Source organism: Nannospalax galili, unplaced genomic scaffold (genome assembly GCF_000622305.1).
Source record: "Nannospalax galili isolate Female #2095 unplaced genomic scaffold, S.galili_v1.0 scaffold113, whole genome shotgun sequence".
Classification (NCBI taxonomy): Eukaryota; Metazoa; Chordata; class Mammalia; order Rodentia; family Spalacidae; genus Nannospalax; species Nannospalax galili.
The window spans coordinates 5978684-6005797 of NW_008335444.1; the positions used below are offsets into that span (position 1 = coordinate 5978684).

General features: G+C 44.1%; 1 protein-coding gene and 1 pseudogene across 1 annotated transcript in view; one reads left to right on the plus strand and one right to left on the minus strand.

Moving 5' to 3' along the window:
* The window catches only part of Kdm5b (lysine demethylase 5B), a 99264-nt gene extending 78702 nt beyond the window's left edge, over window positions 1-20562 (minus strand). The window contains exon 1 of the mRNA XM_008830330.3: window positions 20175-20562. Coding sequence (XP_008828552.1) covers window positions 20175-20378 — 204 coding nt within the window. The 5' untranslated portion in view covers window positions 20379-20562. The remainder of the gene's footprint in view (window positions 1-20174) is intronic.
* On the plus strand, window positions 7554-8024 carry LOC108490682 (annotated as a pseudogene).
* Window positions 20563-27114: the final 6552 nt, after the last annotated feature.

Sequence of the window (27114 nt, forward strand, 5' to 3'; positions counted from 1 at the left end):
ATATGAACATTTGAAAATTGCCCTGTTCTGACTTTTTTCTAGTTCCCTGTCTAGAACTTGTAATGTTAATTATTCTTGCCTTTAAGTCTTCACATCTCCTATTCATGATTCAAGGACTTTCTTTTCCCCCTAGAGATAAGTGTTATACAACTTGGGAGTCTTTTAGATAGACCCACTGAAGGGGTACTACAGTTGCCTTACCCCGCATCCCTGTTCAGCATGGAAGAAGCCAGAATGGTCTGCATCCCTATTCCCTATTGGCAATTTGGGTAACCTCTTCAGAGGACGGCGTGATAAGAATAGGAATAGGAATTGGCTAGGCAGTTAGGGTAAAAAGACCCCAAAGAAAAGTAGCCAGTTTCTTGGCTAAAGGTCAAAATGTCCTTGGGCCTCTTAGCAACATGCCTCGGTTCCAAGGCCAAAAATGCTGTAAGTATTTGGGAGCCTGTTATCTAATCCTTAAAAGATTTTAGGGTTACCTCTTCAGAAGGGGGAATGTTAGGGTAGCTAAAAGCCCCATAAAAAAAGAAATCAAAGAAAGAGTACATGAAGTTATCAGAAAAAAAGTGATGGGGAGATATGGGAGGAGTTAGAGGGCAGGGAGTGAGCATGGATTTGATCAAATCACCTTATATGCATGTATGAAATTCTTAATAAATTATTTATTTAAAAAGAAAGTCCTCTGGCCTCCACATGCATGCCATGGCACACATATGTACATGTGTATACATATACTAACGTGCTAATGTTAAAAAAAAGTTAAAAATAATTTTTTAAATGTTAAGATTGCTAAAACTTTTTTTAAATATTTTATTTCATTATTTTCATTTTATGTGTATGCACGTAGCGCCTGCATGTCGGTAAGTGCACCTGTGTTGTACAATGCCCACAGAGAACAGAAGAGGCTGTTGGATCCCCTGGAACTGGAGTTACAAACAGTTGTTAGCTGCCATGTGGGTGCTGGGATTCGAACTCAGGTCTTCTGCAAGAACATTCAGTGTTCTTAGCTGTTAAGACATCTCTCCAACCCCACGATTGCTGAAACTTTGTAAACAAGAGAATAGTCTAGTAGAAACACATGCTACTCCCTAAATTTAGAGATGAGTAATTACATGGTGTGATGCTCCTACTGTCATATAGGGTTTATGTTAGTTAAGGTGACAATAAAACTCCCACAACTTTAATGATTAAATCATTCCACAGTTAACAGGAAAGGCAGTGAATATAAACAGATGTCCTCTTTTTGAAAAAACAAACAAACAAACAAAAAAAGTGGGGCTGGAGAGATGGCTCAGCAGTTTAGGGCACTGGCTGCTTTTGCAGAGCCCCGGATTTGAATCCCAGCACCCACATGGTGGCTAACAATCATCAGTAACTCCAGTTCCAGGAGATCTAACATCCTCTTCTGACCTCCTCGGCATTGCACAACACAGGTGCACTTACATACATGTAGGCAATGCACTCATACACATAAAAATAATAAATTAAAAAATAAAAATAAAAAGTGATATACACCTATAATCCCAATACTGGGTAGGCTGAGAGGCAGGAGGACTACCCCAATTTCAAGGCCAGTCTGGGAAGCACAGCATACCAGGCCAAGCTGGCCAGAGAACCAATCTTAAAACACCAAATTAAAAAAATAGTTCATAATAAATTCTGTTTTATATAATCAAATTCCAATAGCTGAGACTTCCTATAAAATATGTGAATAGAGCTGAGCCAGGTGATACAGACTTCTCATTCAGCTACTTGGGAGGCTGAGGCATGTGATTAGCTGGTTCTGGTCTACAGAGTGAGTTCAAGGCAGTTTGGGCAACTTAGAGACCCTGTCTCAAAGTAAAGTAAAATGGAATTGGATGGGGGGGCAGTAAGGGGAGGTATAGCTAGGTAGAGGATCTAAATATCATCAAATTATAGTGCATGAAAATATCAAAAATTCGGGCCGGGCATGGTGGCACATGCCTTTAATCCCAGCAGAGGCAGGCGGAACTCTGTGAATTCAAGGCCAGTCTGGTCTACATAGTGAGTTCCAGGTCAGGCCAGCTGGAGCTACAGGGAGACCCTGTCTCTTCTAATCATGTGGTTATTAAATTTAAAAAAATTTTTAATTAAAAAAAAGGAAAAAGAAAAAAAAGACCAAAAGAGAGAGAAAGAAAGAAGTTAATTAATTTTAAAAGCTTGTAATTCTGATACGGTGGATGTAGTTCACTGGTAGAGCTCTTGCTCAGCATATAAGAGACCTTAAATTCAATCCTCAGCAGTATAAAACAAATAAATAGCTGGGCGTGGTGGCGCATGCCTTTAATCCCAGCACTCCGGAGGCAGAGGCAGGTGGATCTCTGTGAGTTCAAGGCCAGCCTGGTCTACATAGTGAGTTCCAGGACAGCTGGGGACAGGGAGACCCTGTCTCGAAAAGACCAAGAAGGAAAAAAAAAAGTCATAGACAAAGTCTAGCTGGGGAAAGCCATCGATTTTGTTTGATGAATCTAACTACACAACCCAGCTGAGTTTCAACTCCTGAGTTGGGTGGGAGCATTACAGTGTGGGTAACCCATCAGTTTGTTGTTACTGAATTTGTTTTTACATTTATTGTGGGGGGGGGCATCAGAGGACAACTTTTGGGAGTTGGTTCTTTTCTTTCATCACATCAGTTCTGGGGATTAAACACAAGTCATCAGGCTTGACATCAAGTGCTCTTACTCATTGAGCCATCTTGCTGCCCCAAGGCATCAATCAGTTTTAACCAACTCATTTCAAAGAACATACTAGGTTAGATGACTTAGCAGATAAAAATTCTTGCCTAACAACCTGAGTCAAATGCCTGGGATCCATGTAAAAAGTTGGATGCAGTGGCATTACATTTATAACCCTATAGCGAGATGGAAGGTGGAGACAGGAAAATCACCTTAAGTTCTCAGGCAAGCTAGCCTGGAATATACAGAACAGAAGAAGAAAGAGACTGTACTTCAACAAGATGGAAGGAATCAACTCTCCTAAAAGGTTGTTCTCTGACTTCTATATGTGTTCATACTCGCTCATGTTCTCTCTTTCTCATACACATAATACAAAAACATTTTAAAGTACATTTCAGTATACTAAATATTAAGTACTGGAAAAGGCAAAGCAATATTTCTGTAAATCATCTATTAGTAAATTTAAAGTAGCAACAAAAGGACAAGTCATGATAGTTAACTTTTTAAATACTACTTCCACTAAATTCCTTCCTCATCTTTTTTCCCAGTCTGGCCTAAAACTCACTAGGATAAGGCCAGACACCCAGGAGGCAGAGAGGTAGGTGGATCTCTGTGAGAATGAGGCCAGACTGGTCCACAACCAACTGGGGCTACAGAGAGACCCTGTTTCAAAAAACTAAAAGTCTAGCAGAAAACTCAAACCATATTAAGATGGGAAAGATTCCAAATACCTGGGCCAGAGAGACAGCTTAGCAAACAAAGGTGATTGCTGGCCAAGCCTGACAATCAAGACTGGGAACCACATGGTTGCAGAACCAACTCCAGGAAGTTATCCTCTGATCTCCATACGTGCACTGTGGCATGCACATACACAAAAATAATGTAACTTCAAAATTTAAAAAAAAATTCCAACCAGATATAGTGGTGCATGCCTTTAATCCCAGCATTTAGGAGGCAGAAGAGGCAGGTGGGATCTCTGTGAGATCAAGGCCAGCCTGGTCTACATAGGGAGTTCCAGTCTAGTCAGGGCTACATAGTGAAATCCGGAGGGAGGGAGGGAGGGAAATATGATTCAGACTTAAAGGGAAAGAGTTTAGAAAACAGGTTGGACTCTGCCCCCTCAATCTTCCCTAAGCAATACCCCAATCTACCTGGGCAGCAAGGGCAGGGAAAGTTAAACATCTCACACCCTATTATTAAAGCCTCATTAGACTGTACACAGAGTCCTTTGGTCTTTACAAATTAATCACCAGAAATTTAAAATCAGGGTCAGGAAAAGAATAATAGTAAGACTTAAAAAAAAAAAAAAATCAATCCAAGCCAAGGGGTTCCACAAACTAGTAATCTCTCAGCATTTAGCAGACTGAGTCAGGAACATCAAGAGTTGAACACTAGAAAGAAGGAGAGATGACTCGGCAGTTAAGAGCAGAAAACCCAGGTTCTTGTTCCCAGCACCCACAACAGTGTAACTCCAGTTCCAGAAGAACTAATGCTCTCTTCTGACCTCCATGAGCACTTACATATATGCAGGCAGAACACTCAATACATATAAAATAAAAATAAAAACAAATTTTAAAAGTTGAAAAATAATTTGGATTAAATAGGAAGTTCCACGTAAACCTAAGTTACAAACCAAAATTCTGTCTCAAAAATAAAATAAACCAGGGCCTGGGGTGGTGGCAGCACATCCCTTTGTCTCAGCATTTGGGAGGTAGAGGGGAGGATCTCCTGAGAGTAAGGCCAGCCTGGTCTACACTGGAAGTTCCAAGTCAGCTGGGGCTACAGGGAAACACTGTCTCTAATAAAACAAACCAGGTTTAGTGGCTCAAATTTATCATCACAGTACTCCAGACCCTGAGGGAGGAGACTGCCCAATCAAAGGAGCTCAAAGCCAGCCTGGGGTTACATAGTGCATTCCTGGTTAGCCTGGGCTACATGCAGTCTCAAAAAAATTGATTATAAAAAGACACATTTGTTGTGCTTTCTTTCACATTTGTAACTGTACTTTAAAAAAAAAAGGACAATCAGTAAATAGACATTTAACAAGTATTTAGTGCTGCTACAATTAGAACAGATAAACTAAGCTTAACATTAGGGTTGTAAATAATTTTAGGTAAAACATGTATAACATGCTATCCCTAATAGTACTGAACTTAAACCTGAACTGGAATTGGCTAGGAAGTTTCTCAATCAACCCCATTGGTCATTCAACATATACACAAGGCAAATGGCCAGTCTATCAAATATGGATTCCTAGCCCAAGCATCAAACTCTTGATCATTTTACCTCCACCTCCCTGAGTGCTGGGATTAGTATATACCACTACCCTGGCTTTATGAAGTGCTGGGGATCAAACAAGGGCCTAAGCAAGCACTCTGTCAACTGAGTTACATTACTTAGCCCCTCAATATATTATAATTCTGACTGTTAGGATTTCAATGTCTGTGCCCCTCCCAATTCATGTGATAGTCACCATGTAATAGTACTGATGTGGGGGTATTGCAAGTGAATTAACTCATGAAAGCAGAGCCCATTAATGGGATTGGAAACTTTTATAGAAGGACTAGAGGGAACTAACCTAGGTCTCCTTTCAGTATTCCAAAGGAGCAGAGAGCCAGGAGTGGTGGCACTTGCCTTTAATCACAGCACTCGGGAGGCAGAGGCAGGCAGATCTCTGAGTTCAAGGCCAGCCTGGTCTACATAGAGTTCCAGGCCAGCTGGGGCTACAGGGAGATCCTGTCTCAAAAAGACAAAAACTAAACAACAACAGAAACCAAAAACCACACACACACACACACACACACACACACACACACACACACACAAAAACACACACAAAGAAACACAGAGCATTCAAGACACCCTATCTTAAATGCAGATAACCAGCCTTTATAATACATCAAATCATACGTGTGCCAGTCTCTATAATTATGAAAAACAAATTTGTATTACTATGTATAAATGATCCAGTATCAGGGTTGGAGACATGGCTCAGTGGTTAAGAGTACTGGCTACTCTTGCAGAGGACCTGGGTTCAATTCCCAGCACCACAAGGCAGCTAACAACTGTCCGTAACTCAAGTTCCAAGGGAATCCAACACCTTCTGACTTCCATGGGCACTGCATGAAACAGGTGCACTTACATACATGCAGGCAACATACTCATACACATGAAATAAAAATAATAAAATATTTTCAGGCCGGGTGTGGTTGTGCATGCCCGTAGTCCCAGCACTCAGGAGGCAGAGGCAGGTGGATCTCTGTGAGTTCAAGGCCAGCCTGGTCTACATAGTGAGTTCCAGAACAGCTGGGGCTACAGGGACACCCTGTCTCAAAAAGACCACAAAAAAAAAAGACATATAGAGATAAACTAAATATTTTAAAAATAAATAAAAAGATCCAGTATCAAGTATTTTGTTATAACAGCATGAACATACTAAGGCACTGATAATCCTTCAAGATTAAATCTCTTGCCTTACTTTGAGCTTTTGTCTTTTTTTTGAGGCAGGTTTCCCAGATGTAGTACAGGGCAGCCTGAAACTCTCCATCCTCCTATCTCAGCCTCCCAAATGCTAGGATATATGTACCACCTTGCCTTAGCTGTATCTCCTGTTTGAAAGTGAAAAGGATGTACTAATATATAAGTATGCTCAATTTAAGAGAGTAAGCAGGCCTTATCTTGAAAGAGCTTAAATTTATCCCATAGCGTTTCAAATTATGCAGTATAATTTTGTAGCAGGAATCTAGCATTATCAATTGCTTTACTTTCACATTTATTGCTACATTCCAAAATAACTCATATTAGTCTAAAATATGAGGAAGTTGTAACCAGATAAACTGGGCCTCATTTGAATGGCTGCTTAGAATCAACAGAATACATCCTATAAAACTGTAATTACTGGGGTAAATGAAATGGCTCAGCGGGTAAATATACTTGCCATCAAGACTGAAAACCTGAATTTGATTACTTAGACTCACAAAGTAGAGAAAACCAACTCCCAAAAGTTGTCTTCTGGCCTTCACATGTACACCATGGCATGTACACATATTTCTAAACCAGATGTTACCATCTGGTTACCATCTGGTTTGTACATGTGTACAAATACACAGACTAAAATGGCAATTATCAACTTTTTTAGGTTTTGAAAAATAGAAGAGTTTATCTGTGTTTGGTGTTACAATAACTGTAATCCCAGCACTGGAAATTAGAAGCAGGAGGATCAGGAGTTCAAAGTCATCCTCTGTTACAGAGTTCAAGGGTAGTCAGGGCTACATATTTCAAATAAATAAATAAGTAAATACATAAGATGATGTTGATAGTGTACATGTAGCTTACTAATTTTTCACTGTATTTATGTTTCAGTGACCAGAAGGGGAAAACTACACTTGAAAGAAAACCTGTGAAGAACTGTTTTTTGTTTTTTAAATTTCATTTATTATTTTTATTTTATGTGTATATGTGTAGTGCCTGCATGTAGGTAAGCACACCTGTGTTGTGCAATGCCTGCAGAGGAGAGAAGAGACTGTCAGATCCCCTGGGACTGGAGTTACAGACAGTTGTTAGCTGCCATGTGGGTGCTGGGATTCAAACCCAGGTCTTCTGCAAGAACCAGTGTTCTTAACCAGCCCCAGAACTGTTCTTTAAAGGCTGTGTCATCCTGAACAGCTCACACTGTTTATCTGTAAAACATCTATCTTAGCAGTAAGAACTAAGCTTTTAAAAAGGAAGGTTGGGTGATCTGCTGCCCCTATAAGAAAAAGGGTAACCCAAGAGAATAGAACACATAAGCAAAAACAGTAAGATTAATAATTTCTCCTCAGTACCACCGGAGCGGCCATCTTCCAGTAATCCGCCAAAATGATAAACACAAAGGGCAAGAAGAAAGGCACCTGCTACATGTTCTCTAGGCCTTTTAGAAAACATGAAGCTGTTCCTTTGGCCACATATATACGAATCTACAAGAAGGGTGGTAATTGTAGACATTAAGGGAATGGGTACTGTTCAAAAAGGAATGCCCCATAAATGCTACCATGGCAAAACTAGAGTCTACAATGTCACTCAGCATGTTGGTTGGCATTGTGGTAAACAAGCAAGTTAAGGGCAAGATTCTTGCCAAGAGAATTAATGTGCTTATTGGGAATATTAAGCACTGTAAGAGCCGAGACAGCTTCCTGAAGTACATGAAGGAAAATGATCAGAAAAAAAGGAAGCCAAAGAGAAAGATTCAGTTGTAGCACCAGCCCACCCCACCCAGAGAAGCACACTGTGAGAACTGACGGAAAGGAGCCTGAACTGCTGAAGCCCATTCCCTATGAGTTCATGGCTTAATGTGTAAAAAGAAATAAAAGCCCAAGACTGGGGGTTGTGGGGGGGGCAGTATTTAAGAGCATTTGCTGCTCTCTTCTAGAGGGCCTGAATTTGGTTCCCGGCACCCACATCAGGCAACTCATATATATATCCTTATATATATATGTACCTCCAGCTCCAGGGGATCTGACACCCTCTTTTCTGGCCTCCACTACAGGTAGATTAAAAAAACAGAAATAGTCAAGTCCAGGATAACAGGTAAATAATATAACTGGCACCAGAAACCCAATATTTTGACTTGTATATTCTTCCCATGAAATTTCTATTCTCCTACAAGTTTTCATTTGCTGGTTAATAATATCCTCCCCTCAGGCCGGGCATGCCTTTAATCCTAGCACTTGGGAGGCAGAGGCAGGCAGATCTCTTGTGAGTTCAAGGCCAGCCTGGTCCACATAGTGAGTTCCAAGACAGCTGGGGCTACAGGGAGACCATGTCTCAAAAGGACTTAAATAAATAAATAAATAAATAAAATCCTCCCCTCAAACCACAAATTTCATTTAGAATTCAAAATCAAATCCAAAAACACTGTTTTCTGGGTTTGGAGAGATAGTTCAGTGGTTAAGAACACTGGCTGCTCTTGGAGAAGATCCAGGTTTGATTTCCAGCACTCACATGGCCCCTAACAACTGTCCATAAGTCTAGTTTCAGAGGATCTGATGCCCTCTTCTGACCTTTGAGGGCATTACATGACACAGGTGCAACTCAACATACAAGCAGGCAATACACTCATACACATAAAATAAAAATATTTTTAAAAACTCAGTTTCCTTCAAAAATACCTTGAACAGCCAGGCATGGTGGCACATATCTTTAGTCACTTTACCTCTGCCTCTGGAGTGCTGGGACTAAAGGTGTGTGCCACCACGCCCCACTAGGCAATACACTCTTACACATAAAAATAATAAAATTTTTTAAAAACCCAAACCCAGTCTCTATATAAAATCCCTGAAGCCAGCTACCCACTGCAAGATCTGGTAGCTAGTCTCATTTTGTCCAAACTGCATCATAATACTGGATGAGTGCCTGTCTCAGAGAGGGAAAAGTTTAAATACCTGGAATCTTACAAAGTAGAGGTACAGTCCAAAAATTCTGTACATGCCTTTTCATTCTCCATCTTGTGCCTAGTCCCACAAATAAAAAGTACCAGAGTGCAAATCCTAAGGAAGAGTACCTACTCTTTCTTTCACCTTTAAGCAAAGCCTGGTAAAGACAAGATGCTACCATCTGGTTTAATTATCACCAAATTATGACTTCGTATAATCACACAGAAAACTGGGAGGATCTTGCCTGAAGGACCTTGTAATTATGTGGGTTTGACAGAGATTTGTTGTTTCTGGAGTTATGTGATTTGAGTAAAACAGCAATGTTTCACTGGTATAGCCTACAGGACACACAGCAATGTCACACAAGACATTAGTGAAAAGCTCCAAGAAAGTGCTTAAAACACAATTGAGACTTTAGTTCTCTAAACATTCCAATTGAGCCAAGTCAGTGAGATGGCAAGAATTAACAGGAATGCTAGGCTGGGCGTGGCGGCAAACACCTTTACTCCCAGCACTTGGGAGGCAGAGGCAGACAGATCTCTGAGTTCCAGGCCAGCCTGGTCTACATAGTGAGTTCCAGACCAGCTGGAGACACAGGGAGACCCTGTCTCAAAAAGACCAAAAAAAAAAAAAAAAAAAAAGGAAAGGAAAGATGAGTTATAACTTACTACATGGGTCCGGTAAGGTGGCTCAGTGGACAAGAATTTGCCATGCAAAACTGGTACACTGAGTTCACTCTCTGAAACCCACATACAAGTGGAAGGAGAGAACCAACTGGACAAAATTGCTCTCTGATCTCCACATGCATGCCATGGCACATGCACATATACAAAAAATAATAATGTTAAACAACCCTTACTACTATTGGAGAGTATTTTTTTAGTAAGTGTGTATGTGTGTGTATATGTATGTATGTATGTGGGGGGGGTATACATGTGTGTGGGTCAACAAGTAGGGGAGGAGTATATAGAAGCCAGAGGACAATCTTGGGTAACATCCCCAGGAATGCCATCCACCTTTTCTGAGACAGTTTCTCACTGACCTGGAGCTGAACAATTACGCTAGATTGGCAGACCAGTGAGCCCCAAAGATCTTCCTACCTCTCCCTCCCCCAGTGCTGGGATTACCAGCATGTGCCACCACACCAGGAATTTTTACCTGGTTTCTGGGGATCAAACTCAGGTTCATGATTCCAAGATAAGCATTTTACCAAATGAGCCATTTCCTAAACCTAAGGAGTATCTTAATGCATCTAGAAAGCACTATTATCACATAAATCATTTGATTTAAAGAGCGATTAGTAAAGTTATAATGGTAGCATAGACTGTATAGATCCATCCAAGAGGTAATGTTAAGATTACATAATTCAAGATTTGATATGTTGGGCATGGTAGTGCAAGCCTGTAGTCCCAACAATCCAGAGACAGGCAGATAGATCTCTGAGTTCAGGGCTGGAGAGATGGCTCAGTGGTTAAGAACACTGACTGTTCTTACAGAAGACCGGGGTTTGAATCCCAGCACCCACATGGCAGCTAACAACTGTAACTCTAGTTCCAGGGGATCTGACAGCCTCTTCTGTCCTCCTCAGGCATTGCACAACATAGGTGCAATTACCTAAATGCAGGCAATACACACACACACACACACACACACACACACACACACATTTTAAAAAAGAAAAGAAAATCCTTTCCTACACCTATATCTTGAAAGTTACTGCCAATATTTTCTTCTAGTAGTTTCAAGGTTTTCAGTTTCACACTGAGGTCTTTGATCCATTTGGATTTGACTTTTGTGCAAGGTGAAATCAGTCTAATGTTATTAAAGAATAAAATACAGAGCTGGGCATGCCTTTAATCCCAGCACTTGGTGAGTTCAAGGCCAGCCTGGTCTACACAGTGAGTTCTAGAACACCTGGGGCTACAGGGAGACCCTGTCTCAAAAACACCAAAAAAAAAAAACAAAAAAAAACAAAAAAAAAACAGCATCAGAAGAAAAGGCAGGGGATGTGCTAGGCCTGTGGCTCACTGCTCACTGAGGGAGTACTAGCCTAGCACGTATGAGGCCCTAGATTCAATCCCCAGTGCTGCTTAAAAAAAAGACACAATCCTGTAATTCCAGCAATCAGGGGAGTAGAGGCAGAATGATCAGGAGTTCCAGACCAGTCTGGCTACATGAGATCCTGTCTCTAAAGAACAGAAATTAAAGTATAGTTCAGCTCTGTGCCTACATGTTTAAGGACTAAAATGGGCATTTTTCCTGCCATCTCTTCTCACAACACCAAAACAAAGACATCGCTGAAAGTCTCTCCCCAGCATGGATATTACAGATACTCTAGCACCTTCTAGTATTTTGTTGTTTTTGTGTTTTTGGAGACAGGCTTTCCCTGTAGCCCTAGCTGGCCTGGAATTCTCTTATCGAGACTGGCTTCCATCTCACAGAGATCTGCCTGCCTTTGTCACCTTAATGCTGAGATTTAAAGGTGTGTGCCACCACGTTTTTGATTCAGGATCTCACTAAGTGGCCCAGGCTGGTCTTAAATTCAAGACCCTCTTGACTGAACCTTCTGAATACTGAGAATGAATCATCATATCCAGGTATATTCTAGAAGCTGGGGAGGAGGGGGGGTTGGGGGGTGCTCTCTAGGTTTCTGAAGCTTACCTGGAACTCACTATGTTAACCCAGGCTGGTCTTAACTTGATCCTCCTCACTCTAAGCCAATGCTGGGGCTACGCAGGCATGCATCACCGTGCCCAGTTTGTTTTGTAAGATTTTTATGAGTGTTTGCCTGCATATATGTTTGTGTACCACATGCATGTCTGCTGTTATCCATGGAGGTCAGAGAAGGGCATTGGTTCCCCTGGAACTGGAGTTACAGATGATTGTGAACCACTAAGTGGATACTGGGAACCAAACCCTTGTCTTCTCTAAGAACAGCCATCCCTCCAGACTCATGCCCAATTCTTATATTCTAGCTTTGACATAAGGTGGAGGGGAGGACTGGAGAGATGGCTCTGTGGTTGGGGGCACTAGCTGCTCTTGTAGAAGACCTGGGTTCAGTTCCCAGCACCCACGTTGTGGCAAATAACCATCACGTAACTCCAGTTCCAGGGGATCCCACGCCCTCTTCTAGCTTCCATGGACACTGCACACCTGGGTGCACCTATATACATACAAGCAAAATACTCAACACATAAAAATAAAATTTTTTAAAAACTTCATTGTAGGGGGAAATGAAGGAATATGTATTTGGCACTAACTTCTGTCTGGCTACATCTGTTCTCAGACTCTTAGCAATGGGCAAGGGGAAAAAAAGCTTTGAGATTTAAGCTCCTTGAATCCTTTAATTAATCTAGACAGTAGCTCTAGGTCAATGTCAGATCCCTTTAGAGCAGAATGAGAAGATACACATTGGGGTAAACCGACTTTTGTCCAAGGTCATGATGCAATTAGATTAAAACTCTAGGGCTGAGGAGATAGCTCACTGAACAAAAATGCTGCACAAGCCTGGGGATCTGATTCTGAGTCACCAGAACTCATGTATAAGTAGGACATATGGTATGAGAGTCTATAATACCAATGCTTCTAACGAAAGTAATGGGAGGCCAAGACAGGAGAATTCCCAAAAGCTTGAAGGCCAGCTAGACTGGTATAAATCAAAGAACAAAAACAAAGAGACTCAAACTAAGGTGGAAAAACAAGGACCAAGACCCAACGTTGTCCTATGAACTCCACTTTCACACACATGAACATGTGTGCACACACAGACATACATAAAAACAACTCTGGTGGCCCTTTAATCCCAGCACTTAGGAGGCAGAGGTAGGTGAATCTCTGCAAGTATGAGGCCAACCTGGTCTACATAGAGAGTTCTAGGACAGGCAAGGCTATAAAGTGAGACCCTACCTCAAAAAACAAAGAAACAAACAAACAAAAACCAAATAGCTAGTCACCAGTCTTTTAAATTTAGAAACCGTCCCTTGTAGTTACATAATAAAAGAACTGGCTTTTAAGCATAAATACATATACACATACACATAAATCCTCATTTTGATAACTAATTTTTATCACTACAAAATATTCCTTGGACGAAGCCCTTAAATTTTAAGAGCTCAGTGGCTGGCCTTGATTATTTATACCATCTTGCCCCAGCCTCCCAAGTGCTGGGATTATAGGCATGTACCACCAAGCCTGGCATACAATCTAATTGTTAAATTATCCATTTAAAAGAAAATGTTTGTCCAGTATGATGATATATTCCTGTAATCCTAGGATTCAGGGGGTGAAGACAAAAATACTGAGTTTGAACCCAGCCTGGGCTATTTTGGGAGTTCAAGGCCAGACTGATACAAACATCAAGATACCGGGGATATGTAGCTCTTAGAGCTAGAGGGACTGCGTAATGTGAGCAAGGCCTTGTTCTCATCCCCAGCACCAAAACAAAAAACTGACGCCAGAAACAAACAAACAAACAAAAAATGCAGAGGCAGGTGAGACCTGTGAGTTAGTTCCAGGTCAGGTGGGGCTACAGGGAGACCCTGTTGCAAAAACAACGGTAACAAAAAACTCCCAATTCTGCTCAAACAGAAATTGAAGCATCAAATGCTGAAAACTAAACTACCATTCAGCACAGGAAAGTTAACCTAATCAACAATTCATTAAAGTCTCCAAAAGGGACCTCGTTCTCTTTCTTGATTACTCCTGACTCCCAACTCTATCACACAAAATACCCACTCTGACCAGGAAGTGCCTTCCTATGATAGTAAAGTTGAAATAAAATAAGGCCAATCCCAGCAATGGTTTTTGTTTTTGCTTGAGACAGGCTCTCCAGATAGCCACTGCAGGCCTGGATGGAATTCATACTGTGTAGACCAGGCTGACCTCAATTTCACAGAGACTGGCTTCCTCTGCCTTACCACTGGGTTCGGCCCAATACCAGATATAGGATCATGCTAGCAGGAAACACCTTCCAACCACTACCTACTCCCATGCCTTTAAATGTTCTAAGAGTTGGCCAGGCGTGGTGGTGCACGCCTTTAGTCCCAGCATTCGGGAGGCAGAGGCAGGCAGGTCTCTGAAGTTCAAGGCCATCCTGGTCTATACAGTGTATTTCAGGACAGCTGGGGCTACAGGGAGACCCTGTCTCAAAAAGACCCCCCCCCCAAAAAAAAAGGTTTGAAGTCTAACAGTAAAGATTAAGTCACATCTACTTTATATAAAAAAAAAAATGTTCTAAGAGTTGGCCCGAAGATGGTCAAGTTTCTTTAGTTTCCCCCAAATAATGTATAACAAAACAAAGAAACCACTAGCTAAAACACAGAAACTATAATTCCCATAGTAATTGGGCAAAGTGATCATCACTCACTAAATACCAGAAAGCTCACTCTAAATTGCTCAAATGTCACCTGTAACTCCAATAGTACAAAAACTAATCCCAGATGGTTTCTACAACTGATGTCATTAGTTCTCATCTCCAGAGCTGTTATTCTTTCTGCTCTTATACCTAAAAAGACAGCTATGAAAACTACTTTCTATACTTGAATGTTTGAAATTTTTTAAATAAAAAAATTAGGTACTGGGGCTGGAGAGATGGCTCAGCGATTAATAGTGCTGACTGCTCTTGGAGAGGACCCAGGTTTGATTCCCAGCACCCACATGGCAGTTACAAACCGTCCTTAATTCCAGTTCCTGGGGAATCCGAAGCCCTCTTCTGACCTCCGAGGCACTGCACGACATGGGTGCGCTCACATACATGCAGGCAATACACTCATACACAGAAAATAAAAATATTTTAAAAACAGTAATTGCTGGGTGTGGTGGCGCATACCTATAATCCCAGCACTTGGGAGGCAGAGGCAGGCAGATCTGTGTGAGTCCGAGGCCAGCCTGGTCTACATAATGAGTTCCAAGACAGCTGGAGCTACAGGGAGACCCTGTCTCAAAAAGACCAAAAAAAAAAAAACCAAAAAAACAAAACATATAATTCTTAAACAGACATATGATTCTACTAAAAAAAGAAAAAGCATACAAATCATATAACTTTGACGCGAAGAGGCTTAGGGGCATTTGGAAGGAGGTACACAAGTAGGCTTCAAGGAACTTAATTAGCAGTTTCATTTTGACCATATAAACTTTTACTTATCTTTTTCTTTTTTTTTTTTCTTTTCTTTTTAAGATGGGGTCTCCCTGTAGCCCCAGCTAGCTGGCCTAGAACTCACTATGTAGATCAGGCTGGCCTTGAACTCAGATTTGCCTGCCTTGCCTCCCAAGTGCTGGGATTAAAGGCATGTACTACCATGCCTAGCTTCACTTATCTCTTTCTATAAACCCTAATGTGGACCAATTAAAACAACAATGAGAGATGACAAATAAGTCACACATACGAACCTCTTTAAAAGAAAATTCCCTTGTTGGCAGATTTATGCCTGCCTATATATCCAAACATCCCAACATCCTGGATTTTTACCCCCTCTCCAATTAAACAAGTTTATCACTAACCTCCAAGCCTAAATTAGTAGAACATAAAGAAATTAAGAAAATTAAGAGGCCAGCAAGATGACCTGGTTCAATCCCCAGAAACCACATGGTAGGAGAGAAGCAACTTCCAAGCTACCTTCTAGCCTCTGTACCTGTGTGCGCATAGGTACACAAATGTAAGAAAAAAAAAAAAAATTAAGTACCTCAGAGACAAAGGATGAAATTAAGGATTAAAATGAAAGAACGCAATAGAGAACACAGAGAACACTTTTCAAAGGCAAGTCTTTATTCATTTTGCTTTTTGTTTTTTAGAAAGGATCTCATGTACCATGTAGCCTAGCTCACTACGTAGCTGATGGCCTTAAAGCCCTAATCACATCTACCCTCTTGCCTCCCTACTGCTGGGATTACTGCACACTACCACATGCAGCTTTGATCTTTAAAAAGGTACAGGGCCAGAGAGAGGCTCAGCAGGTAAAGGCAAATGCTGCCAAGCCTGAGGATCTGAGTTCAAGCCCCAGGACTAAGAGCCAACTCCACTGACCTCCACATGCATGCTGTGGCATGCACATATACACAATAAATAATCTGTAAATACATACTTTTTTTTTTAAGGTTTAGAGTACATGTTTAAAGTTGCATCCTAAACCACACACCTGTATTCCCTGCAGGGCAGGGATGAGAACAGTAGCTTCGACACTGCTCAAATTTCATTCCAGAATTTTATTGATTAGCTCTCTGAATCACAACTAGGTGGCTGTGCTCCTGGCTCTTGGTGTGCTCAATTTACTAATAAATGGAATTTAGATTACTACCCACTCAAAGACTACAACAAATGAAGTATGACTTTGCTATGTTTAAGGCAGATATGTGTGACCTAGAGCTTTAGGAATGATCAAACCCCTACCAAATTTTTCTCCTGAGCAGTATGGGCCTAAATTTGTTTTGAGGAAAACATGGAGGCACATGCCTGGGGCAAGAGGATCTTTGGAGAAAGGGAGAAATGTTCTACCATTATGATTGTTGTATAAATCTGAAAATACTAAAAACACGTAACTGAACATTTAAAATTACTGCATGGTATATGAATTATATAAGCCTCTTCTCCAAATGTTAAAGGTTTAAAGTGGCTCAAAGAGTAAATAAGCACAACTTCAGGAAGATTTGCGACACTAAAGGTATTAGGAAGACAACGCAGAAGGATAAGGCCAAAGTCAAATCCAAAATTAAAAAGAGTTAACAGGTTGGAATAGACATAAATGAGCTTCCACTATCATTAGCACTTCTACTTTACCAAAATAAAAAAAATTTTTTTAAAAAAAAGGAATATTATAAGTTCCTCCTTGTACCCGAAGAGTGGAACTAGTAAGTTCAAAGATGTTGATTGCATTAAAACAAAACAATTTTATGCTTCACGGCTATAAAGATGAAGATGAAAGGCTTAACAAACGACCACAGGAAGTTAAAAGAGAAAAGTATCTATTGTGCCATCTGGGGTTTTATTTAAATCTCTCACTTTTGAACACTTCCAAAGGAGAAATCTGTGGAATCTGCCTATCTGCAACCATAATATTAGCTATCTGAAAGCAAGAAAGTTATTAAAGCCATCAAATAAACCCATTTCTATCAAATTTGAGAGACTCAAAAGGATGTTTATTAAGCCAACTTTTTTCTTTTGGTCTAAGAGTAACACCCCTAAAATTATTCATCTAAATACCACAAAGTGTTATGGAAAATGTAGTTTATCCTTAAACATCTACATATTCAATCTTGCATTTTAAAGGAAATAAAAACCAGAAGCAAAATTAATTGTAAGTTTTAAAAGGCCTCAGCTCAGAAAATAAGCTTAACTATCCCATATACTTATTTGCAATAAGGGCTTATTACTGTCTTTATTTAAACTTGGGATCTGCATATAATCTTGACTCATCACTTTTATAACATTTATCTTATATATATTTTCACAAATTTGTCACGCATTCATATACAAAGTAATGTAAATACTGTTTTCACATGTCAAGCAGCTTAAGACTCTCACTAAGAAAGCAGGTATTAACCAAAGCTATATAAGTACCATTAATTAAAAACACAAAGAACAAAAGGAAACAGAAATGCCTTATGATTCTCCCCCTTACATATGAACAAGTAAAAAAACTACAAGTTCCAAATCCCTTTAATATAGTGTTCCAAAAACTCAGTAACAAAAATCATCCAGAAATGCAGGTCATTATATAGCTACACCAGGGAAAATATTTCATACTTCTTAAAGGGTTTTATTTTGCTGCTATCTTTCAACTATATGAAACCACTTGTTCACAGCTTTCCTGAAACAGTTTCTAAACAAAGACTGTTTACATCTCTTGAGAAGCCTTTGTTCCAAGACCCCTCTTTTCAAGAGCTACAACTTCTGGGTATTCTTTTCTGTGGTTATATCAACAGCAAATCCTAGCAAACTCATTTTGGCATAGGAGTTTGTTAAACAAAGGAGGAAGCAAGACCCCTTCACACAAAGGAGGTCTCCAAAACAGAGTACTGGTTATGTTTGTAGATCATTTGTTTCTCTTTACCCCTTTCCTCTCAGGCTGTAGTATATAGTATTCTCGATACAAAATGGTGGCCATCATGTCTGTCTGACATTCAGAATGGGAAAAGGCAAAACACACATACATTTTATTATAAAGATTGCCATTAATCTGCTAGCCCAGATGAAGAAATAGGTAGCCTAACCAAACCAGAGCAACAGTATCTTTTGGAGAAAACAGCTCTATAAAAGGCAAAATAGGCAAGATAAAGAATTTACCCCAGCCCTAGAATGCCACAATGCCAACATGGAGGACAACTCACAGGAACCTAACTCCTTTTACATTTTGGTTACTAATAACTTACACAAGTTTCCTAATTTCGGCATAAAATTCCATGAATATAAATGTTCAATATTTACATTCATCCTTCCTAGGATGTAACATAAAGCTAAACTGCTCAATGTTAGAAACCTGGTCTATTCTTCAAGAATTACAATGTTAGGTCTAACCAGCCCAGGTATAACTTCTGCAGGCCTCCACAGCAGACATGTACCTTCACTTAATCATCAACCAATCCTGTCCACTTCAATGGGAGAAATGAATCTATTTTCAATCATTTCCCCATATTAGCTGGCCTGGCCAGTTACTTTCTGAGGCAATATTTCATTTCTGTTTTCTCAAAGTTGACAACGAAAAACTAAAGTACGTGTCTGTGCTTTATTTTTTGGGGGGGAGGGGGGTATTGAGACTCATTCATGGATCACTCTCAAAACAGCTTTTCCAAAACAATCCCTGCAGCGCAAAATGCCATTACAAAGAGCAAGTTTAAGGAGAAAAGGGTGGGGGCGGTGTCTTCTTCCACCTCTGTTGGGAGCAGGGGTGAGGGGAGAAGATTCTTAACCAGTAGGAAGGGCAGTTAAACCTCACTCCAACGGTCCCGGCTGCCCTCAACGGTCGTTCAGGCCAACTCAGAAGCTGACCACCCGGAAAGGTGGGCAAAAGACCCGGGGGTCGCTGCACTTCGAGTTCCGGCGGGGATGGGCCTGAGACTCAGTGGGCCGGGCTCTCCGCGGCCGTTGCAGCCGTTAGGGCAGGCTTCGAGGACACCCCACCTCTCGGCCCCCAGGCCTGAGGCGCTCGAGCCACCGTTGGAGAACCGAGTAGGGGAGCCGGGGCCGCCGGGGAAACATCCAAGGTCTCCTCTGACATCTCCCTGTCCAAGCACGGCCTCCCCTCCACCTCCAGCCAGGCTCGTTTCCCCGAGAGCCGCGCGGTGCGCCCCCAAGTCCATACTGCAGCGTCGGCAAGCGCGGGAGCACTTCGCGACCCCGCCGCCCGTCCCGTCCCCACAGCCCCCAAAGTGTCCCCCAGCCACTGGCGCCCCCCACCACACAGCCGCTCCAGGCCGGACCCACGGTTCCTCCCCACCCCCGGCAGCGCTGGCCGCCCCCAGCTCAAGCCGGGCCCGGGGAACACCTGGAAGCCGCGGTACCAGGAGGTGGGGGGACCCCGGTCCGGAGGGTGGGGCCCTCAGGTGAGGGCCGCTCCGGGCCGACACCGCCACCACACAAAGGACCAGGGGCTCCCGCCGCCATATTGAAAACTTTCCTCCTCACACGACAACTCGCAAGTCCCCCACCCCCACCCATCACACACCCCCGCACCCCGAGAGGAGGCGAGGACCAGCCAGCCGAGCCCGCCCAGCCCAGGCACCTCCGCGCCCGCGCCTCGTCGGGCTCGGCAGGGCTCCACGCGCCCACCCCGGCGGCTGCCACCACTTCAGACCGCACAGCCGCCGGGTCGCGCACCGGGCCTCGGGGGCCGCGCCGCCACCCGACCCTCGAGTGGCACTGCCAGGGAGCCCACTCTCCCCGCCTCCCGCGTCCCGCCCTGAGAAGCCCTACGTCCCACCCACCCCCACGCCGCAACTCCGACACTCTGGGGACCCCAAAGTTGACTAGGCCCACCGGGAGACTGCTTCCCGCCCCCGCGCCTCGGGCCTCCCCGGGCCGCGCGTCCTCGCTCCCTCCCCCAGCCACGAGCAGGAGCCGGGGTGCGGGCTGACTCACCGGCGGCGGCCGCACCTTGCAGATCCCAGTCTGCTCGGCTATGGGCCGGATCTTGTGGATGAATGCAAAGGGGTCCGCGAACTCTTCCCAGCTGGGCTCGAAGACCGGACACTCGGGAGGAGGCAGGAACTCGCCCAGCGGGCCCGGGCCCCCGAGGGGCAGTGCCGGGCGCGGGCCTGAGGGCGACGCGGTGGCCGGCTCCATCACCGCGACGAGGGCAGGGGCGGGCACCCAGCAGGCTCCCGCACCTCGGCACTGAGTTCGCTGTCCGAAACCTCTTCAGACGCGCAGCTCCGGCTACAAGTCCGACTTCTACAGGCAACCGCAGCACCTAGAGCTTTTTCAGCCTTCCTCTGACGACGTCTGGCCGCTACCCACGCCGTGCGCCTCCGCCGCCACGGCGAGGAAAAAAGTCCCCACCGCCACCAAGGAGCCCAGCTCCGCGCCCCGCCCCCTATCGGGGAGGGGCCGGGGCCTTTGCTTGGGATGGATTTTATCCTTAATGATTAGGCTCAGCCAACATTTATTGACCACTAAAGTTTCAGAGTTCTTGCTCTCAATAAGTTAACACTCTGGTAGAAAGGATCAGATCTATAAGCAATCATTCGATCTGTCATACACTTTGCCAAAATAGAAGGATACATTTAGTAAAATCCAAGAGAGGACTGGGACTGAAGGAGGATTTTCCAGGTAGAGAGAACTGCTTGAACATAACAGCATGGACAGTAGAAAGCAATAGTAATGGGAGTAGTGACAACCAGCACTTTGAGCACTTGCATATCCTACATACTGTTCTGAGTGCTTTGCTGGATTGTTTGGTCTGTGAAGTAGATACTCTCAATGTTACAAATAAGGAAGCTTAGGCATCTTCCCAAATCCAATGGTGCAGACTATTTGTTGAAAACTGAGGTTGTTGCAGGGAAGAATTCTTAAGCCATATGCCAAGGCTGAACTTGAGCAAAAGTCTTGAAATAATCTAGCCAAGAAATGGTGGGGACTAAGTAAAGTCAGTGGTGCTATTCATTGGGAAGAAAGAATGCAATGTAGGAGATAAAATTAGGACAGAGGTACAGACTAGGAAGGAACCACAGGACACAATACTAAGGGTCTGGCATACCTGCCTGAGTAGATGCTGGCCAATTGGCATTGCTGGGACATTTACCCAGATTATGCTGTACACAAAAAGTCATTCTAGAGAAGAGGAGTCACTTCTGGACATGCGTTTAAGATTCTGGTACATTGAACAGATTTTCAACAGGCTGAAAGGCACACATCAGAAGAAGAGATCAGAACTGGGCCTATCCCAATTTTGCAGGGCAGGCAGTGGAAGGGCAGAGAGATTACATAAGTTTGAGATATGAAGATGGGGTTATTTAGTCCAGAAAAATCAAGAAAGGAAGTTCATAAGTAGAACTTCCACACTCAAATCACTTCTTTAATCCAGCAGCCAAATTCATGGAAGGACTGTTTGCCAGAGCCTCCCCTCCATAAGGAGGATCAGTGGGTTCCTAGCCCTGCCTTCAGAACAGCCTGGAGGAAGTCTCTCTTACCCTCAGGATTCATATATATATATATGGTTTCATGTAGCCCAGGCTGTCCTCAAACTCACTATGTAGCTAAGGATGACCTTGAACTCCTGATCTTCCTGTGTCTATTTCCACGTGCTGGGATTACAGATGTGTTCCACCACACCCTGGCTAGGATTCCTCAATTTTAAAAAAGGAAGAAGCCAGGTGTGGTGAAGCCCACCTTTAATTCCATTACCCTGGAGGCAGAGGCAGGCAGATCACTGAGTTTGTAGTGGGTGCTGGGTCAGCCAGAGTTACGTAGTAAGACCGACTCCAAAAAGGGGAAAACCTCTTTTTCAATCACCTTGGCCTCTAAAAGTGACCACAATGGTCTTTGGAGAAGGTAAAACCTTTTCTTAACTCCCTAGAGCTTTGGGATCTGGATAAGCCTTTTCCTGTTCCTTGCTGCAAAAGAGATGTAAGCAAAAGGGGCACCCAGCAGCCTACTAGAGAAAAAAAAAAATCACCAGTGTAAGATAAGGCTATACAGCATATTATAATGCGGGGGTAGACTCTAGGAATCAGGTATAGAATTTACCGGGTTTTTTTGTTTTTTTTTTGTTTGTTTGTTTTTTTTAAGACAGAGTCTCCTTGTAGCTCTAGCTGGTCTGAACTCGCTGTGTAGACCAGGCTGGCCTCAATCTCACAGAGATCTGCCAGCCTCTACCTTCTGATGTCTAGGATTAAAGGCATACACCACCATGCCCAGCTGTAATATCTTTTAACCTCTTGAATATTTGAATTTTTTCATAATGGATTGAGGAAAAAGAAAAAAAAATGAGCCGGGATCTCACACTTGTACCTGAGGCTGACCTGGAATTCACTATGTAGCCCAGACTGGCCTCGCTCCCAAGTGTTAGGATTTCAGGCACAATTCTTGCCGGTGGCTGAGAAATTTTTTATTGTTGCTCTGGCCCTGGTTGTTGGCCCTGGGTGTTGTGTGCATTTGAGGGTCTTGGGGGAGTTGATTTCCTGTCACGTGCTCTGCCTTGGTAGGGTAGTATTTCCATCTTTGACGTTGGCATCTTTAAGACATCTAAACCTACATTAATTATGGCTCTGTAACTGAACAAGCCTAAGAAAAGCTCGGTTCTCTGCTATGTGAAAGGAATCTCCCAACTCTCAAGGTACTGCTTCCTCCATTTCCGGTAGTAACCCTAAGTGATGAGACACTATTGCTGTCTGATCTGGCAGCAGCTGTTTGGCTCCTCACCGACCCTAGGAGACGTGGAGGGAGGGTGTTGTTCCAAGCTACCGAGGGGAACCTAGGGACAGAGAGGGATCTCAAGGGCTCCCCCACCCCCACAGAAGACGCTTCCCCTTGCCCTTTATGAAGTGTGTTTACATGGGCGGAGGGATCCCTCTCCAGCTGACAGCCACACCGCAGCCGGCTCTTCTTTTTTTAAAGAGCCTAGCCACAGGCGGTGATTGGCCGGGGCTGCAGCCGCATCAGCCTCCCGGGGCGGGGCCCGGGCCGCATTGTCTAGTCTGGGACCGGCTGGACGCCCCAGAGGTCGGACCTGCGCAACCCTGGCTCCGAGGTGTTCGGTCTATTGCTCCCTGACGGCTGGGAGCGAGGGCTGGGCGGAGCCAGGCCCGGGTTCTCCGGGGAAAAGCGGGGCTGCAGCACCCGAGGCTCGAGCGGAATCGAGCCCAGCTCCGAGTGCCACGTCTTCAGGAACCCCTCCTTACTCTTGGACTACACTCCGCCCCCGCCCCGGCCTCCGTCCCCCAAACCACCCCATGAGTACTGGAGAGCCTTGAGACACAGCTCGGGGGACCGCTGTCCTCCAGCCCACTCAGCCGCCAGACCTATGCATGCTCCCCAGCCGGCTGAGTCCCATCCCGGCTGCGCCCCAAGATCGCAGCCTTCGCCCTAAGTCAGCCTGCCGGATACTCAGGCGCTCGCCACGCTCCTTCTAGTGGTGGGGAAGGGAAGACCACACTCCTGGGTACCGAACGAGGAGCGACTTTACCCTCTCGTCCCCTACCCGCACCCCGTCCCCGTCCCCGGCGCTGCACCGCGTCTCAGCTTCGGGAAGATGGGGGCAGGCCTGGCTCCCCCGCGGCCCGGGAGGGGGCGGCGGCCGGCGCAGCACGTAGCGCACGTGTCGGTCCATCTCTCCACCCCCTCGCGCCGCCGCCTCGGACTGGACTCCCGATGTCGCCGGCTTGTGCGCCTCCTTTGCGCCCAGACCTCGGGTGTGCACCCCTTAGCAGTGCGTCGGGTCTAAACCACTCTTCTTTTCCCAGCATTGCGGATCCTCCTTTCACGTCCCCTAGTCTCCAGAACACACAGGCTGGTCCAGCTCAGCTTCTCATCTCCAATTCAGTGTCGTCGTATGAACTCACCACCTCTGGTGCTCTGTAATATTTGATGTCAAAAACCCCTGGGAAACCATGGGATGTCTCCTTGTTTTAGTTGTTTTGTATCTTCCCACAACGTCTTGTTGCTATTCTTTATAGCTGGTTTACAGTTGGCCAATCTGTTTCCCACCTTTGTCCCTGCCCCCTCCCAGACACGTGCCCCACTCCAGGGTAAGCCACTAGAGACAAAGAGTAAAGTCAGCACTACGCACGTGGGAGCTGCTCCACAAATATTTGTTGAAAGGGAGGGGAAATGGCCTTGAGTATCTGTAACTCCAATTGGCTGAGGATGGAGCTCTGGGTTAGACGTGGAGAAGAATCTGCTTGTCCCAAGAAGGAGTCTCACAATATCTCGGAGGTAGGATGTTGGGAGAGCCCTCCGAGCGGAGCGGGTGAACATAGTGAGATAAACAGTCCTCCCCATTCCCTGCCCTGCTTAATTCCGTTGGAACCAGCACCCTTCCTCCTCTGCTCTCATCCTCTGCTGACTGGCATCCTCTGTGGGATGTCTGTACTTTGTCCACCGGATCCCCAGCTGTGAGAGCTACAGGTCGAATCGTGATAAGGGTCTCATTTATGAGCTATGTCCTTGGAAAGCTGGCTCTGGGTCTTGGGGAGGCATCTGATAACAAAGTTAACACTTCCTCCTCCCTACCTCCTTTCCAAATCTTGATTGTTCACACACACACACACACACACACACACACACACACACAAGGGAGGGAGGGAGGGAGGGAGAGAGAGAGAGAGATAGGGAGAGAGAATGAACAGGGATTAAAACCCAGTCGGGGCCTATAGCCAGGCAAGCACTACACCAGAGCCACAGTCCCTGTCCTTCTTCACTCCTAGAATCTCTGCTGACTCGGCCCAACTAAGATCCAGAGTAACTTACACCTTCAGTTTAACTGGGTGTGGGCCTAAAGAGGTAGACCCTTGTGTGGGTCAGACACTGGCAAGTGGAATGTTCCCACGGTGCTATTGGCTCTAACCACAGGGGCTGGGAGGGACAGAGTAACCCACACCAGGGCTTGGGCTTCAGGGCGTTTCTTCCCATTCCAGTTAGGCCACTTTAGAGCCCTGGGATTCCCAAGGAACAATTTATTTATTTATTTATTTGTTTGTTTGTTTGTTATTTAGTTTTTTGAGACAGGGTCTTGCCATGTACTCCACACTGACTTCAAACCCACAGCAATCCTCCTGTCTCAACCCTCCTTAATTCTGGGCCAAGGAGCAATCTTGTGTTTGTAGAGGCTAAGAGGGAAAGTCATGTTCCCTGTTCAACCACCAAAGCCCCTAACTCAGGTCTGTAGGCTAAGAGGCTCCTCTCAGAGTGTTCTGTGACCTCGGAGCAAATGTTTGGAATTCCCTGTATCTGGGATGTAATATGTCAGAACTTTCCAGAACAACAGTGTACCTACATGTCGGGTTGAAATTCCCCATCGAACCAAATCACACTGCATGTTCAAGATAGCACTTGACATACTAAATCCAAAAGACTTTTTTCAGGTTTTCTTTTCCCTATTATCAAGAGGTAATATGTGAATTGACATACTATTCTAACATAAATAAGACAGAGCCACTAGCCAGGAGTAATTCTAGTCAATAAGACATATCAACCCTATGAAGTAGGTAGTATTATTATTTTTCAGATAGAGAAATGGAGACTTAGAAAGATTAATCAGCCAAAATCACACAGGTAATAATAACAGAGAGCAAGGACTAGAATGGCAATCTCAGCGTCTGCCCTTACTCTTCCCCAAACACCAGGCTTTCTTTTGAAAGCTAAGGGAGGGCATAGGAGGCCATACCTCAAATCTACCACCAGCTGCCCCTCATGCTGACTGGGTCCACTGATTTCCTTCTAAGCTGCAGTGGCTTCAAACTTTGTAATTAGTATTTTTAACTTTTAAATTACATTATTTATTTGTGTGTGTGTGTGTGTGTGTGTGTGTGTGTGTGTACACCCATGCCATTGTGCAAATGTGGAAGTCAGAGGACAGCTTTTGGGAGTTGGTTCTCTCCTTCCACCATATGGGTCCTGAGGATTGAAGTCTTTAGGCTTGGGAACAAGTACCTTTATCCACTGAGCCATCTCACTGGCCCCTCCAGTGTTTTTTGTTTGCATAGCAACAGCAACAAGTTTCATAAAACATTCTTAAACAGTGATGTGCCTATATGCTGATTGAACCTTATTAAGTTGATTTTGTGTCCCTTAGTGAACTATATTTGAGAAAATACTGCTCTAAGGTTACTTTTTTCTATAGTTTGGGTAGCTTTCAAAAAGGTGAACATGGGTCCAATGTGGTGGTACATTCCTTTAGTCCCAGTACTGAGGAGGTAGGGGCTGGTGGATCTCTGTGTGAGTTCAAGGCTAGCCTGGGCTGCATAATGAGTTCCAGGTCTCCCAGGGCTACATAGTAACACTGTGTCTCAACAACAACAACAAAAGAACAAAGCAGAGAGGGAAGAGCCTGAGAAGATACAGCCACAAGCCAGGAGAGAGTCCTCAGGGAAAAAGTCCTACTGGCACTTTGAGCTTGGACTTCCAGCTTCCAAAATTATGAATAGATTTCTGTTGTTTAAATTGATTCCTTCAAATCAGTCTGTCTCTTGCTATATAAGATATATCTATGTGATATATATGTATATATGATAGAGGATATATACACACAGATCCTATTGGTTTCATTTCTCTAGAGAACCCTTAGGAATTAACAAAAGTGAGTCTTCCCCAACATGTTCATCTAATCTTGAATTTCAACCATGTCCCCTCCACCTCCCTCAGAACACTGTCTCCATGTGATAGAAAGTCAGTAATTATACCTTGTCTCTCTTGTTTGTCTTGTTTACTGTGCACTTGTCTGCATTCTTCTCCTCCTCATCCTTCTACCTCTGCCCATATCCCTTCAGACCTAGGGATACTTTGTGCTCCATCTCTTTAGCACCTGATGCAAAATAAGTGCCAAGCATAAGATCAGGATCTAGCAAAGATTCTTCAAGCCTTC